At 44.6% G+C, this 16,526-nt stretch overlaps 1 protein-coding gene across 2 annotated transcripts in view; it reads left to right on the top strand.

Annotated features, from left to right (window-relative positions):
* The window catches only part of OC90 (otoconin 90), a 151,457-nt gene that overhangs the window by 24,978 nt on the left and 109,953 nt on the right, over positions 1 to 16,526 (top strand). For both annotated transcript variants that reach the window (XM_073632265.1, XM_073632264.1), the window contains exons 4-5: positions 9,717 to 9,773; positions 15,086 to 15,260. In XM_073632265.1, coding sequence (XP_073488366.1) covers positions 9,717 to 9,773; positions 15,086 to 15,260 — 232 coding nt within the window. The remainder of the gene's footprint in view (positions 1 to 9,716; positions 9,774 to 15,085; positions 15,261 to 16,526) is intronic.

Genomic DNA, 16,526 nt, shown 5'->3' with positions numbered 1-16,526 from the left:
CAAGTGTAGCTTGTGGCGTGAGGAAACCAAGACAACCCGCACACGCCGCGGGCATTCCGGGACTCAGCCCTGATTTGCCGGGACTCGCAGCCAAGGATCAATTTCTGGGACAGTCCCGGAAAATCAGGCATGGTTGAGAGGTATGATCATAGGCCAGTGATGGCGAACCTTGGCACCCCGGATGTTTTGGAACTACGTTTCCCATGATGCTCATGCACTCTGCAGTGTAGTTGAGCATCATGGGAAATGTAGTTCCAAAACATCTGGGTTGCCAAGGTTCGCCATCACTGTCATAGGCTGTGCAGACATCGCGCATGCACGGTTGACATGTCGGGCATTTACGGGCAGCCCTAAAATAGGCTGAAATTTACGGGCTGCCCATAAATTAACGGATAGTTGGCAACACTGGGCTGATGGTGGGGCAGTCGCAGCCACAGCTCAAAGTGACCCCAGGGCAGACGGCTTACCAGGAAATTTTCCGCTATCCCGGTAGGCTAGTCCGGCCCTGGGTTGTCAAGTTCCTCCACCCCAAAATCTCTCATCCATGTCTTTATGGACCTTACCTTGTGCACTGGTGCGCAGTTGTGCTGGAACAGGATCCTCAAACTGTTCCAACAAAGTTGGGAGCATGAAATTGTCCAAAATGTCTTGGTATGCTGACACCTTAAGAGTTCCCTTCACTGGAACTAAGGGGCCAAGCCCAACCCCTGAAAAACAACCCCACACCATAATCCCCCCTCCACCAAATGATTTGGAGCAGTGCACAAAGCAAGGTCCATAAAGACATGGATGAGCGAGTTTGGGATGGAGGAACTTGACTGGACTGCACAAAGTCCTGACCTCAACCCGATAGAACTCCTTTGGGATGAATTAGAGCGGAGACTGCGAGCCAGGACTTCTCATCCACACCAGTGCCTGACCTCACAAATGCGCTTTTGGAAGAATGGTCAAACATTCCCATAGACACACTCCTAAACCTTGTGGACAGCCTTCCCAGAAGAGTTGAAGCTGTTATAGCTGCAAAGGGTGGGCCAAGTCAATATTGAACCCTACGGACTAAGACTGGGATGCTATTAAAGTTCATGTGCGTGTAAAGGTGTCCCAATACTTTTGGTAATAAAGTGTATATACAAATATAAAGTGCATCCAGTATAAACAGTGCTCCTGGTGCTCTGTGCAAATAGGTTCCTTTCAATTGTTAAGAAACTAATACAACCACAAAATAATTTCAAAATTATACATATCAGAAGAGCAAGGGTATCAAAGTGTCAATTTTAGTTAGCACACTGTGAATATTTCATTGCATATACATAGTCCCATATTCAAATCTTCAATGAATGACAATTTCACTATATTCAATCATATTTTACTTTATTTTCCACTTCAAAATTGTGTATCAACCACTATGTCCGAAAATATATCTCCACCACGTGCTCCATACTATTGTGTGGAAGGTAACTCACCTCTAAGTGCGCCTCTCCTTAGTGTTAGGGACTCTCATACGCTGCCCATATATATCCACTTTTAGTTTCTCCTCTCCGATTGTCTCCCAGGTAAGGTCATATATTGGTAAAAAGGTTCTCCATAGTGTAAAACCGTAATTAAATTTTTCATCTAAAAGAGTAACGTTTATACACTCACATTTAACACCATGTAAAATCAGCGCAGCAAATAGGATATGCTCCTCTGGGAAACTTACGGTCCGGTCGTGACGTGGGAGTGACGTCACACAGCTCCTCCCAATGTGTTGCGTCACAATTCACGTGACTTCATCAGGGGTAAACTCTACAGACGCATTGCGTCACAACTCATGTGACTTCATCAGGGATGAAGTCATGTGAGTTGTGAAGCAACGTGTTGGGAGAAAACGGGTGACGTCATTCCCGTGTCACCGCCGGACCAGAAGTTTCACAGAGGAGCATATCCTATTTGCTGCACTGATTTTACATGGTGTATAAACGTTACTCTTTTTAATAAAAATGTGAAAAAATTGAAAAGCTGCTTGCCTATTGCAGATTCAGTCTTCCCAGCCTGGTGCAGGTCTACAATTTTGTTTCTAGTGTCCTTCGACAGCTCTTTGGTCTTCACCATAGTGGAGTTTGGAGTGTGACTGTTTGAGGTTGTGGACAGGTGTCTTTTATACTGATGTGATTGTCTACATTTGTTTCCACATTTTGTCTCTCATAGTTGAGGTATACCTATGATGACAATTACAGGCCTCTCTCATCTTTTTAAGTGGGAGAACTTGCACAATTGGTGGCTGACTAAATACTTTTTTGCCCCACTGTATGTTGGCACAATGGCACGGCTGCGCAAATGGGCATACAGGTACGTCCCCTTTAAGACACGGCATTGTGGGTGCGCACGTGCCCGCCGCGTACTCTGTCACTGTGCCCGCGGGTCCCGCGGACTGGATGTCCGCCGGGGGCTGTGATCGTGTCACGGAGCGGCAGAACAGGGAGATTGCTATGTAAACAAGGCATTTCCCTGTTCTGCCTAGTGACATGACAGAGATCTACTGCTCCCTGTCATCGGGACCAGTGATCGCTGTCATGTCAGTGGTAGCCCATCTCCCCTACAGTTAGAAACACTCCCTAGGACACACTTAACCCCTTGATCGCCCTCCAGTGGTTAACCCCTTCCCTGCCAGTGTCATTTATACAGTAATCAATGCATTTTTATATCACTGATCACTGTATAAATGAAAATGGTCCCAAAATAGAGTCAAAAGTGTCCAATGTGTCCGCCATAATGTCGCAGTCACCATAAAAATCGCAGATCGCCGCCATTACTAATAAAAAAAGATAATAATAAAAATGCCATCAAACTATCCCCTATTTTGTAGACGCTATAACTTTTGCACAAAACAATCAATATACGCTTATTGCGATTTTTTTTTTTTTTTTACCAAAAATATGTAGAAGAATATATATCTGTCTAAACTGAGGAAAAAATTAGTTTTTTTTATATATTTTTGGGTGATAGCAAAAAGTAAAAAACAATGCTTTTTTTTTCAAAATTGTGGCTTTTTTTTTGTTTATAGCGCAAAAAATAAAAACCGCAGAGGTGATCAAATACCACCAAAAGAAAGTTCTATTTGTGGGGAAAAAAAAAGACGTCAATTTTGTTTGGGTGCAACGTCGCACGACCGCGCAATTGTCAGTTAAAGTGACGCAGTGCCGAATCGCAAAAAGTGCTCTGGTCAGGAAGGGGGTAAAGTCTTCCGGGGCTGAAGTGGTTAAACAGTAGAAAATATGTATCCACTGCCATCACAGACCTGAATGGAAAGAGACGGTCCAGAAACTAAATACGCCTCATAGGAAGCCCAGAGGCTGATGTCCAGGTTTCCTTTATTAGAGCCCATCACTGATTTTAGGGCTTATATACACAGGCGGTGCTCTGGATTCAGTTCCCAGTAGGGATATTATTTTTGGACTCCCTTCCTTCACTTCCTCCAAGTGCTCCAGTTTCCCAAAATGCAAAACCATATGTGAAGATAAACTGAATTCCACCCGGACCGACCCCAGAGGGTTTGTATGTGGCTGTACGACTTCAGCAGAGACATTAGATTGACATTGTAAGCTCTTCGGGGGAGAGGCTACTGTCATTGGTTCTGAATGGGCTGCAAGGTACATCTTTCCCATGATAAATCTCACACATTTATATAAATATACAGTATGTGTGTGCGGATAACTTAAGCTGGCGCTGCCGGACTGACTCTATCCTACAGATTCCTATAGGCAAACGATGACTTATGTATGAAGTATAAGCCGCCTCTCTGCACCTGTCAGCATCCAGACTCACCTGTATAATCCATGACATGTTCCTGAGAACAGAACCCCCTCCCTGATAAATATAGCACAGCCAGAGGCCACAACTATTTTAGGAGGAAAACATTTGGTTTTAATGAGCAGCAGAACTTATTCGGCGTCTTCATCCTTTCTATCAGAGGTTACATTTGCCTTTTTCAAATCTTAAGATATATTTGCTGTTCAGTCTTGTTTTTATTTTTTTATTTTATTTCTATTTGAAAAAATGTATGTCTTAATTTTATATATATATATTATAATGTAATTAAAATAGATTTCAAATCAAAACTGAAAACTTTCTCCTTTAGACGATACTTCACCTAACTTTTCCTTTTTTCTTCCATTTCTTGTTTACAACAATGGGGCATATTTCCTTCCACTGACACCAATAATGGGGCATAAATCCTTCCACTGACACCAATAATGGGGCATAATCCCTGCCACTGACACCAATAATGGGGCATAATCCCTGCCACTGACACCAACAATGGGGCATAATCCCTGCCACTGACACCAACAATGGGGCATAATTCTTTCCACTGACACCAACAAACGGGCATAATCCCTGCCACTGACACCAACAATGGGGCATAATTCCTCCACTGACACCAACAATGGGGCATAAATCCTTCCACTGACACCAATAATGGGGCATAATCCCTGCCACTGACACCAATAATGGGGCATAATCCCTGCCACTGACACCAACAATGGGGCATAATCCCTGCCACTGACACCAACAATGGGGCATAATCCCTGCCACTGACACCAACAATGGGGCATAATTCTTTCCACTGACACCAACAAACGGGCATAATCCCTGCCACTGACACCAACAATGGGGCATAATTCCTCCACTGACACCAACAATGGGGCATCATTCCTTCCACTGACACCAACAATGGGGCATAAATGCTTCCACTGACACCAATAATGGGGCATAAATCTTTCCACTGATACCAATAATGGGGCATAATTATTTCCACTGATTCCAACAATGGGGCATAATCCCTGCCAATGACACCAATAATGGGGCATAATCCCTGCCACTGACACCAACCATGGGGCATAATTCCCTCCACTGACACCAACAATGGGGCATAAATCCTTCCACTGACACCAACAATGGGACATAATTCCTTCAACTTATACCAACAATGGGGCATAATTCCTTCCACTGACACCAACAATGGGGCATAATTCCTTCCACTGACACCAATAATGGGGCATAATTCTTTCCACTGACACCAACAATGGGGCATAATTCCTTCCACTGACACCAATAATGGGGCATAATTATTTCCACTGATTCCAACAATGGGGCATAATCCCTGCCAATGACACCAATAATGGGGCATAATCCCTGCCACTGACACCAACAAACGGGCATAATCCCTGCCACTGACACCAACCATGGGGCATAATTCCTTCCACTGACACCAATAATGGGGCATAATTCTTTCCACTGACACCAACAATGGGGCATAATTCCTTCCACTGACACCAATAATGGGGCATAATTATTTCCACTGATTCCAACAATGGGGCATAATCCCTGCCAATGACACCAATAATGGGGCATAATCCCTGCCACTGACACCAACAAACGGGCATAATCCCTGCCACTGACACCAACCATGGGGCATAATTCCTTCCACTGACACCAACAATGGGGCATAAATCCTTCCACTGACACCAACAATGGGACATAATTCCTTCAATTTATACCAACAATGGGGCATAATTCCTTCCACTGACACCAACAATGGGGCATAATTCCTTCCACTGACACCAATAATGGGGCATAATTCTTTCCACTGACACCAACAATGGGGCATAATTCCTTCCACTGACACCAATAATGGGGCATAATTCTTTCCACTGATACCAACAATGGGGCATAATCCATGCCAATGACACCAACAATGGGGCATAATCCCTGCCACTGACACCAACAAACGGGCATAATTCCTTCCACTGACACCAACCATGGGGCATAATTCCTTCCACTGACACCAATAATGGGGCATAATCCCTGCCACTGACACCAACAATGGCGCATAATTCCTTCCACTGATACCAACAATAGGGTACTATTCCTTCCAAGGCCACCAACTGTTTCTCCCCTAATACCATAGATCGATCATTGTTCTTTAGAAAGTTTGTAGACTTCTTGGCGCCCATGATCTGTATTGGACATTTATTCACCAATGTCTGACACAGATCAGCCCCTACTGCAGCCTCTTAGTTTATGACTTGCTAAACAAATTACAATGTTGCGTTCTGATCACTGGAAGCGGAGGTGGAGACTGAGGAATTTTGTGATGTCACCATCTCTGTTGGAGAAAATCCAATAAAGCGGAGCTCCGCCGAATAATAATCGGACACTCACCTGTCCCACGGTCCAGCGATGAGGGCGTACGAAGCCTCGCACCTCTCCCCCTCCTCTCTGCGCATGCGCGATGAATGGCCAGGCATTCTTCTGGGACCTGTCACGTGTCCCAAGAAATTGAAGGGAGGGGGGAGAGGTGAACTTCCTCCCGCCACCTCGGAACCAGGAGAGAAAGTGGCTCAGGGGGGTCACCATCACTTAAAGCGGAAGTTCCATTTTTGGGTGGCACTCTGCTCCAATAAGTACTGCTTTTTCGGCTTCATGCACACTTGGTGTTTGCCCCAGTGGGAATTTTGACATCAAATTTCAATTTACTTTTAGTTATAGTCTTTTGACTAAAATGCCATTGTAGTTTTAGTCGTATTTTAGTCATCTGAGTTGTTTTAGATTTAGTCGAATTTTAGTCGACTAAAATCGAATGGGTTTAGTTAAATTTGAATGCATTATTTCTTTAGAACTGCCAAAAATGATATACCCCTGGAGTAAAAATCTAATAACATTTTTATTATTTATGTTATTAAGGTATGAACATTGCACTACAGACACAAATTTCGCCGATGCGATAGAAATTCAATTTCGTTTTAGTTATAGTCTTTTGACCAAAATGTCATTTTAGTCGTATTTTAGTCATCTGAATTGTTTTAGTTTTAGTCATATTTTAGTCAACTAAAATAGTATTAATTTAGTCGACGGAAATATTTTCGTAGGCTGAATTCACACCGGTTTGCCCAGCTGCTCTAAACGCCTTTCTCCTGGCAGGAGACAAGCGGTGTAAACAGCGCGCCCAAATCGGCTTTTTTTTCAAATGCGTTTATTCATTTCATTGGCCATTTTTTTTCTAGTCATTGAACTGAATGAACGCTCAAGCGCTAAACGCACCTAGTGTTTGGGCGTGTTTACACACATTTAGGCTGGCCATACATTATACAATTTTCTTATTCAATTTCCTTTAGATTTAGCATCAGCTATGTAGTGTAAGGGCCTGATTGCATACAAATTGAAAAAGTTTAGGTTTGACCTCAAATTATATGGTTTTGGTAAATCTAAAGGAAAATTGTAGAAGAAAATTGTATAAATCCACTTCCGGACCACTCGCCGTCGTTATACGTCAGTCCTTTGACGTTGAATATTGTTGTTATGGCAGTAGATAGCTGCCATAACCCTGGTATTTTTTTAAACGGTGAGCGGTCCGCTTTCAGGTAAAAGTGGTCTCGGTGGTAGATTCGCCGCAAGATCACTTTTAACTGGTGACGGGAGAGGTTCCCACCCCCCTCCTCGGGGGTCTTCACCGCTTACCGGAGCCATCAGTAGCGATGGAGACGATCCAATCCTCTCCCCTCTGAGACATGGAGCCGAGTGAGGGAAAGATGGCCCCCCACTCGGCTCCATACCATTGGATGACGGAAGAGACGTCAAACGCCACTTCCACCCAATAGTCTTAAAAAGGGGACATTTTTTTTTTTATTGAAAAAAAAAATACATTTTTATTTTTTATTGCTTTTTAGTGTAAATATGAGATCTGATGTCTTTTTGACCCCAGATCTCATATTAAAGAGGACCTGTCATGATTTTTTTCCATTACAAGGGATGTTTACATTCCTTGTAATAGGAAAAAAAAGTGACACAGTTTTTTTTTTAAAGGGACAGTGTAAAAATAAAAACTAAAAAGTAAAATAAATAAGAAAAAAAAAAGAAAAAATTTAAAGCGCCCCATCCCGCCGAGCTCGCGCGCAGAAGCTAACGCATACGTAAGTCGCACCCGCATATGAAAACGGTGTTCAAACCCACACATGTGAGGTGTCGCCACGATCGTTAAAGAGTGAGAGCAATAATTCTAGCGCTAGACCTCCTCTGTAACTCAAAACTGGTAACCTGTAGAAATTTTTAAACGTCGCCGATGGAGATTTTTAAGTGCCAGAGTTTGTCGCGAGCGGGCGCAATTTTGAAGCGTGACATGTTGGGTATCAATTTGCTCGGCGTAACATTATCTTTCACAATGTAGAAAAAAATTTGGCTAACTTTACTGTTTTCTTATTTTTTACTTCAAAAAAGTGTATTTTTTCCCCCAAAAAATTGCGTTTGTAAGACCGCTGCGCAAATGCGGCGTGACATAAAGTATTGCATAAAATGTTTGGGGGTTCTAAGTAATTTTCTAGCAAAAAAAAAAATGATTTTAACTTCTAAACAACAAGTTTGAAAATAGGCCCGGTCCTTAAAGTGGTGTACCACCCTAAAAAAAAAAAAAGTCATGATTGTGCCTAAAAAAAAATAAAGAAAAAACATTTGGATATATTTTTTTTTTTTTACTTACCTCTAAATGCCTGTTGCTAGGGGGTCCCTCGTAGTCTGCCTCTGGGCTGGTGACATCACTTCCCCCTCGGCACAGGAAGGGCTCCGCTCTGTTCCCTCCCTCCTGTCAATCATCTGGGACCCATTACAGGTCCCAGGTGACTGAGCAGCCAATCACGGCGCGTGGCGCCGCTCGCGCATGCGCAGTGGGTGCCAGGCTGTGAAGCCACAGCTCGGCGCCCACAGTTGCAATGCCGGCGCCGCTGAACGGAGGAGGAGACGAGCGGGGCTTCGATCCCCCGCATCGCTGGACCCTGGGACAGGTAAGTGTCCAATTAAAAGTCAGCAGCTGCAGTATTTGTAGCTGCTGACTTTTAATTTTTTTTTTTTTTTGACTGGCCCTCCTCTTTAAGTGGATAATGTATGGCCAGCCCCAGTTTAGGCGCTTCAGGCATTTTTCTCGGCCTAAATGCTTCAACCAATGCATGTGCAAATGATGCTTTTTTTTTCAGCCTCTAAACGCCTGTAAACACCTATGTATGCTTGGACACATAGGCTAACATAGAGGGGCATTTAGCCCACGTTCACATCGGGCCAAATTGGCGGCTATTGCCGGCAATGGCACAGTCCGAAACGGTGCGGCGCCGACTTTGCGTAGTCGGACTGCATTGCCGGTTTGAAATTGTGCGTGTTCAGCTAAACTCGCACAATTTCCAACCCGCAGTCAGTGTCAAACTAGGCCTAGAGGTGGGAAAAAAAAGCGCAAATGCCCTTACAAGTGGAGGTTTTTACTCCCAGTTTGCATGAGGCCTATACACCCCGTCCGGAAGGAATGACGCTTTGAAATTGCACTACTTCAGCGCGATTTCAAAGCCGCAGATTAGTGAGATTTCATGCGCAGCTTTGCCGAAATCTGTGCGACTTCATGCACAGGATGTCTATGCAAGTCGCACATGAAATCGCCAAAAATGTGGTACGCATTTTCAAACCGGTGCAAGTCAGAGTCGCACTGATTTGAACGGTGCAATAGGCATAAATAGGGTGCGACTTGTCATGCGATTTTACACTGTCAAATCGCATGACCAGTCACGCTGGTGTGAACGGGGGCTAAATGACAAATGGTACAGCTTTCTTTATTACTGTTGCTGCATATGGTCAGGTATGTATTGATGCAGACTTGTAAGATTACTAAAAGATCCACTTTAATTTTGCTTGTTTTGTTTCAGATAACTTCACATTCGATGGGGTGTTTAAGAACATAGAAAGTGTGACATCATTTCTAGGTAAGTTATAATAACAATACCAAATGAAATGCAATTCCAGCTTCAATGAAAACATCTGTTCTCTCCAGGTAAACTACATACACTGCAAGTGTTTTCATTAAAGGGCAACTCCACTTTGGTAGGGGTAAAAAAAAGCAAATATAAAAAAAAAAATTAATACAGCAAATACAATCACTACACAAGCCATACTGTAATTGAACTAACTACTTGCCAACCAGCTGCCATCGTATACGGCGGCAGCTTGGCTCCCCTGCGTGAATTGCTGTAGCTGTACAGTGGGCACTTTAAAGGCTATAGGGGGCGTGTGCGCCCGCGGCGCGACGCCAGAGCCGATGCGCGTGGCCAGCGGCCGCGATGTCCGCCGGTGACCCGCGATCGCTCCTCAGAGAGCCGGAACGGGGATCTGTCAATGTAAGCAAACAGATCCTCGTTCTGTCAGGGAGGGGGAGAGAGATCTGCTGTTCCTAGTAATTAGGAACAGCGATCTCTCTGTTCTCCCTGTACACTGCCCCCACAGTTAGAAACACCTCCCAGGGAACACTTAACCCCTTGATCTCCCCCTGGTGTTAACCCCTTCCCTGCTAGTGACATTTATACAGTAATCAGTGGCTATTTTTAGCTCTGATCGCTGTATAAATGTCACTGGTCCCAAAAAAGTGTCAAAAGTGTCCGATCTATCCGCCAAAATGTCGCACTCCCACTGAAACTGTTTATGTGTACTAAGGGTTTGATTTACTAAAGGCAAATAGACTGTGCACTTTGCAAAGTGCAGTTGCACTCTGCAGGTGCAGTTGTTCCAGAGCTTAGTAAATGAGGTAAAGGTTTACTCTGCAAAGAGTACCCAATCACGTGCAAGGGAAAGAAAACAACTGCATTTTTGCTTGTACATGATTGGATGATGGAAGTCAGCAGAGCTTTTGCTCATTTACTAAGCTCTGGAGCAACTGCTTTTGCAGAGTGCAACTGCACTTTCCAAAGTGCACAATCTTTGGCCTTTAGTAAATCAACCCCTTATTGTACATGTGTGAGTGTGTAATTGGGTCAGGGTTACTAGAGGTCAGGGCTGAATGACTCATTCTGGCAGCCCTCTGGTGCCTCCCCCTTGTGTCTGGAAGGTTGGAGAACCTTCTAGAATTAGAGGGTGGGGGGTAGCTGCCTTGCATATTCATGAGGCCTCAGCCAATCCCCAGTAGTGGGCTGGCAGGGGACTGAGTTCATCTCATAAATAGACATGGTCCATGGCAGCAGGGCAGTCAGCTGGAAAATGGAGATGCAGTGTTGAGGAGGCTGTTGGTGACCCTGAGGGGTACCTCCTAGTCTGGGGGGAGGGGGTGACCTGCCTTAGGTTGGGGCTCGGGTGCTGGAGAGATCCTGCTAAAGACATAAGAAGGGAGGAATCTTTCCTGGATGCACAGGAGCAAGGAGAGGACAGTTTCAGTAGTTCAGCCCTGGTGGGGACCAACAGGGCCGTAGATAAGGGGAAACCACCATCCCTCCTGTATAGGGCCCAGGACACCAGGGGGGCCCAGGCAGCAGGGTGAATTGGATGTGAGCAGGATGGGTGATCGGTGCGGCAGGGGGGTAATTACTGGAGCCAGTCCCCTGCATGGTTCTCTCTGCAGCAGCTGAAAGCCGACTTCTTCTCCTCTCCTTGCATTGGCTTTCGGCTACTGCAGAGAGAGCCATTCTAACAGCAGCCCTGAGGACCAACAAAGGGGGGAGACTGCCACATGTAGCCAGTCTCCCTTGAAGACAGCAGGGGGCTTAAGTCTTCTACCTTTCCCTGAGAGATTGGCAGAGAGTCAGCCGGGTGGGCTGGTGAAGAGTCAGCTGCAGCCAGGTGGGCTGGCAGGGCCTGAAGAGCTGGTGCTGGGATCAGTGACCACAAAGGAAGCAGAAGGGAAAGTTACAAGTTATGTCACTCCATGTGCGACTGTTAAGGGACTCTGAGTTCCTGCCTGTAATGGGCTATTACTGAACTGACAAGGAGAATGCCAAGTTCCTCCAGGAGTGTACCAGCAGGGGTTGAGCAATAGAGAAACCAAGAGTGTGCAGGAGGAAAATCAAGAGGAGTCTGTATATAGATGTCTATAGGAAGTTGTCCCTGAAGTTTGTTGAAGTCAAGTGGACATCCTATAACTTCCCACCCCTATCCAAGTTGTTAACCCCCTAATAAGCAATAAAAACAAAGCTATGGGCTGTTTTCTGACTCTGTGTGCCTGTGAAGGTTCAGTGTGCCTGGCTATGCAGGAGTGGGGGATCCCTTTCATCTGCAGCTCCTACGTGGGGTGTGCTACACGAGCATAATCCAAAATTTCCCCCAGACCATCCTCTCTTCCTCCAGAGCATGTCACAACATTCTTCTTTAACTCCTGTAATGTGAAATGGCTTTTATTGCTCTGTGACATCATCAGGGGCAGCTGCTGAGAGCTCAGATCCATTGGCATAGGCATACCCCCAGAACTACGTCTCCCAAGAGCCCTCTCCCTAGACACAGTATGCAGACAGGCTTTAAAGTGGTTGTAAACTCAAATAAAGATTACTGCCAGACCCTCTGTTCTATTAAACCATACTACACTGTGTACATGTGTGTAAAAACATTATCCCTGTAAATAACTTATTTCAGTTAGTTTCTGGCCAGTCACATGACTTCCGGCCACTCTCTAATCCAAGAAATGGTGGAAAAAACTTGCGCTAATGAGCAAAACAAAATGAAAAAAATAACTAAATTCACAAAGTGCAGCTGCAACAAAATACTTCAAATATCCATAAAGTAAAAAGCATATAAATTAAAATTTGTGCGCTAGCAAAATATAATGAAGTGGTACAATCAAGAAGCTCCTAGAGATGATATCTGGAGCCGCAATATGCTTGAAACCCAGCATGGAAAAAAATACCAAAACAGTAGATACAAACAAGTGCATTAAATCATATCTCTATAGAAAATAAAAGTGAAAAAATAAAAGTGAAAAAATAAAAATTGAAAAAAAGTGAAAGTTCTGAAGGTACGATTGATCACTCAATCCTTTAAAAAACACCCCATTCAGTCCATGAAGACAAGTGAAAAAGAAAAAGGGAGACGTTCCTTCGGTGTATCACATCAGAAGCAGAGAAGTGAAAAGATGCAAAAACGCTTCCAAACCACCATTGATTCCAGGAGAGGAGTAATGGATGTGCCCTTACCCCATTCGTTGGACCTCCTCTATGGCGAGGTCATATGGGCTTACAGATATAACCCTCTGCAGGGACAGATGAAATGTTGGTGTCCAGGTCCTGTTAGCGTGCACCGCCAACTTCGAGCTGATCCGACTGTCCTGACCGCTGCAGCATTAGAAGACGTCACGTATGACGAAACATGTAGGGCGTGGCCTCGCAGTGCTTGCCATCACGTGTTTTTTGTTTGCACGGGCGTTCAGCCTGTTTTTTATGCCGGCTTTTTAGATCTTATGACTTTTCATTGTAAGTTTTGTATACATATCTTCGGTTTATTTTAACCAATAAATCCCGTAATACTACTACACTATTGGAGTTCTCTCCCCTTCTTTTTTCAATTATGGATCCTTCCAATCCCGAGTCTCCTTTCTAATGCTGCAGCGGTCGGATCAGCTCGAAGTTGGCGGTGCACGCTAACAGGACCTGGACACCAACATTTCATCTGTCCCTGCAGAGGGTTATATCTGTAAGCCCATATGACCTCGCCATAGAGGAGGTCCAACGAATGGAGTAAGGGCACATCCATTACTCCTCTCCTGGAATCAATGGTGGTTTGGAAGCGTTTTTGCATCTTTTCACTTCTCTGCTTCTGATGTGATACACCGAAGGAACGTCTCCCTTTTTCTTTTTCACTTGTCTTCATGGACTGAATGGGGTGTTTTTTTTTCAGAACTTTCACTTTTTTTCAATTTTTATTTTTTCACTTTTATTTTTTCACTTTTATTTTCTATAGAGATATGATTTAATGCACTTGTTTGTATCTACTGTTTTGGTATTTTTTTCCATGCTGGGTTGCAAGCATATTGCGGCTCCAGATATCATCTCTAGGAGCTTCTTGATTGTACCACTTCATTATATTTTGCTAGCGCACAAATTTTAATTTATACACTCTCTAATCCAGGGGTCTCAAACTGACGGCCCTCCAGCTGTTGCAAAACTACAAGTCCCATCATGCTTCTGCCTGCGGGATGCAAGCTTGTAACTGTCAGCCTTGCAATGCCTCATGGGACTTGTAGTTTGGCAACAGCTGAAGGGCCACAGGTTGAGCCCTAAAAAAATACTGGTTGAAGGTTGGAGGGCCGCCAGTTTGAGACCCCTACTCTAATCTAACCCTGATCCAAGGGTTACAACAGGAGGGGCCGGCCCAGACCCCCCTCTGACGTCAGCCAGGAGGTCATGTGACAGCTGTGCTGTCTGCTCAGCCCCTCCCTCTGTAGCTCTTAGATTCGGGGAGAAGTGCGGCCGGAGGTCACATGACCGGCTAGAAACAAATTGACTAAGATATTTTACAGGGACAATTTTATATAAACATGTACATTGTGTAGGATGGCTTAATAGAACAGAGGAGCTGGCATTAATCTTTATTTAACTTTACTGCTAGCTACTAAAAGTGGCAGGAGGGGTGGGGCAGGAAAGATTGGCTCACACACCCAGGAGCTGACAGGCAGGGAGGGGAGGGAGGGGGAGAGAGGAGAGCAGCGGGATAATGGAGGCACATAACCTGACCACAGTATCAGGGATCAGCAGCCATGATTACCGAGGTCAGCACACTAAGGGGGACACAGGTACAGGCAGGATCAACCAGGTTTTTTATAGCATAGAAAGGGACAGATTAGACAGCACAAGCACTGTGCTGTTTAACCTACTATAAGGAAACAGTATCTTTTTTTTTTTTTTTTAGGGCTCAACCTGTGGCCCTTCAGCTGTTGCGGAACTACAAGTCCCATGAGGCATTGCAAGGCTGACAGTTACAAGCATGACTCCCAAAGGCAGAGCTATGATGGGACTTGTAGTTCCACAGAAGCTGGAGGGCCACAGGTTGAGCACCCATGCTTTAGGGAGTCAAGCATGTTGGGGGAGTTCTATAGCCCAGCAGGCATGGCTTACAACACTGGTTGGGATTTCAGTGCAACAAAGGTACTACTCGACTCAAACAGGAGGTTAGGAGCACACGGAATTTCTGACGGATCATCGAATAATTTTCTATACTTGCACTGTGGAATAAAACATAAGGAAAGGAGCATGTATTGCAGAGATGTATTGAATATTTTTTTTATTTTCCCTGTTATGCCCTTTATACTGTGTTTTTGTTTTAATAGACTGCCTGGGTTCTCAGTTCACTTGGCTGCAAGTTATATTCACCAATTTCCCATCTCTGCTGAACTTTGTGAGCAAACTGAAGTGTGTGACTGGTCTGTGCCCCAAGGACCTGGAGGACTACGGCTGTGCCTGCAGATATGAGCTGGAGGGTCTTCCTGTAGACACGGTGGACAGGTGACGCATGCAAAAAGCACAAAATAATATAATGGTTGCATTTTATAAAAGGGATAGTGCACTCCCAATAGTCCTCAACTGCTTGCTAGGGACATTAAGACTAGGTCCACACAGGGAACATGTGTCAATCGCACGTTCCCTGACCTGCAGGCAAAAGGTGCTGCTCTTTTGCAGATGCGTGGGGTGCCGTTAATTTTTACTGCACCCTCATGCATCAGAAAAGGTGGCACATTTTGAGGTACGTGAATCCATGCTACCATATTTTTAAAAGCCTAGCCTAGCCTATTGACTAATTAGGAAAACGCTCAAAGCTTACACAAGGCTTACCTCCCCTCCTTGTGGCTGATGGGAATGGTGGGGGAGGAAAAGAAGGGTAGGTGCTTCTGGGGAGGTAAAAGCATAAATTCTCTTAAGTTGTATATGTCCATTGCATGGCTGATATAGGAGTAATAAAGAGTGAAGCCGGTCATACAATAGTAGAATTTAGTTTGATTCTCATTTTCAGAACATTTGTTGGATTTTCTAATCATTGGGGTCAAATGGGCATTCGTTTTCAACTGCAGTGATGAGAAAATTTGAAGAAGCAAGATGGAAAATTTGTCTTGAATGAACAAAATTCCAACAGTGAATATAATTTTTGTTTGGAAAAGTCCATTAGATCCAAAACCAAATGTTAAAGCGCAACTCCGGGAAATGTATTCCCTCTAGTGGGGCTGCACCCACAATGCAAAGGTTAATTGCTCTTTTAGGTCTAGAGCAGTGTTTCTCAACTCCAGTCCTCAAGGCGCCCCAACATGTCATGTTTTCAGGCTTTCCTTATTTTGCACAGGTGATTTGATCAGTTTCATTGCCTTAGTAATTACCACAGCCATTTCATCTGAGGGAAATCCTGAAAACATGACCTGTTGGGGCGCCTTGAGGACTGGAGTTGAGAAACACTGGTCTAGAGGACCTCTCCCTGCAGTGTCTTCTCCCCTGCACTCCAGTGGTCTAAAGTCTCCTCATTGGCCTACCCTTACATAGGCTATCCCCTCTTCAATCTGCCATGAAAACTGCATCCATACTCGACCACCTTACCAACTGCTCAGTGTCTGTTACCCCTCTCTGCAAATCCCTCCCTTGGCTTCTGATTGCTCAACTAATAAATTTAAAAAAACTAACAACCTACAAACCCATCCACAACTCGGCCCCCAGCTACATCACTAATCTCATCTGAAAATGCTAACCAAGCTGTTCTCTTTGCTCCTCCCAAGACCTCCTGCTCTC

This window comes from Aquarana catesbeiana, linkage group LG05, assembly GCF_042186555.1.
Source record: "Aquarana catesbeiana isolate 2022-GZ linkage group LG05, ASM4218655v1, whole genome shotgun sequence".
NCBI classification, from domain to species: domain Eukaryota; kingdom Metazoa; phylum Chordata; class Amphibia; order Anura; family Ranidae; genus Aquarana; species Aquarana catesbeiana.
This window is presented reverse-complemented; position numbering and strand designations above follow the sequence as displayed.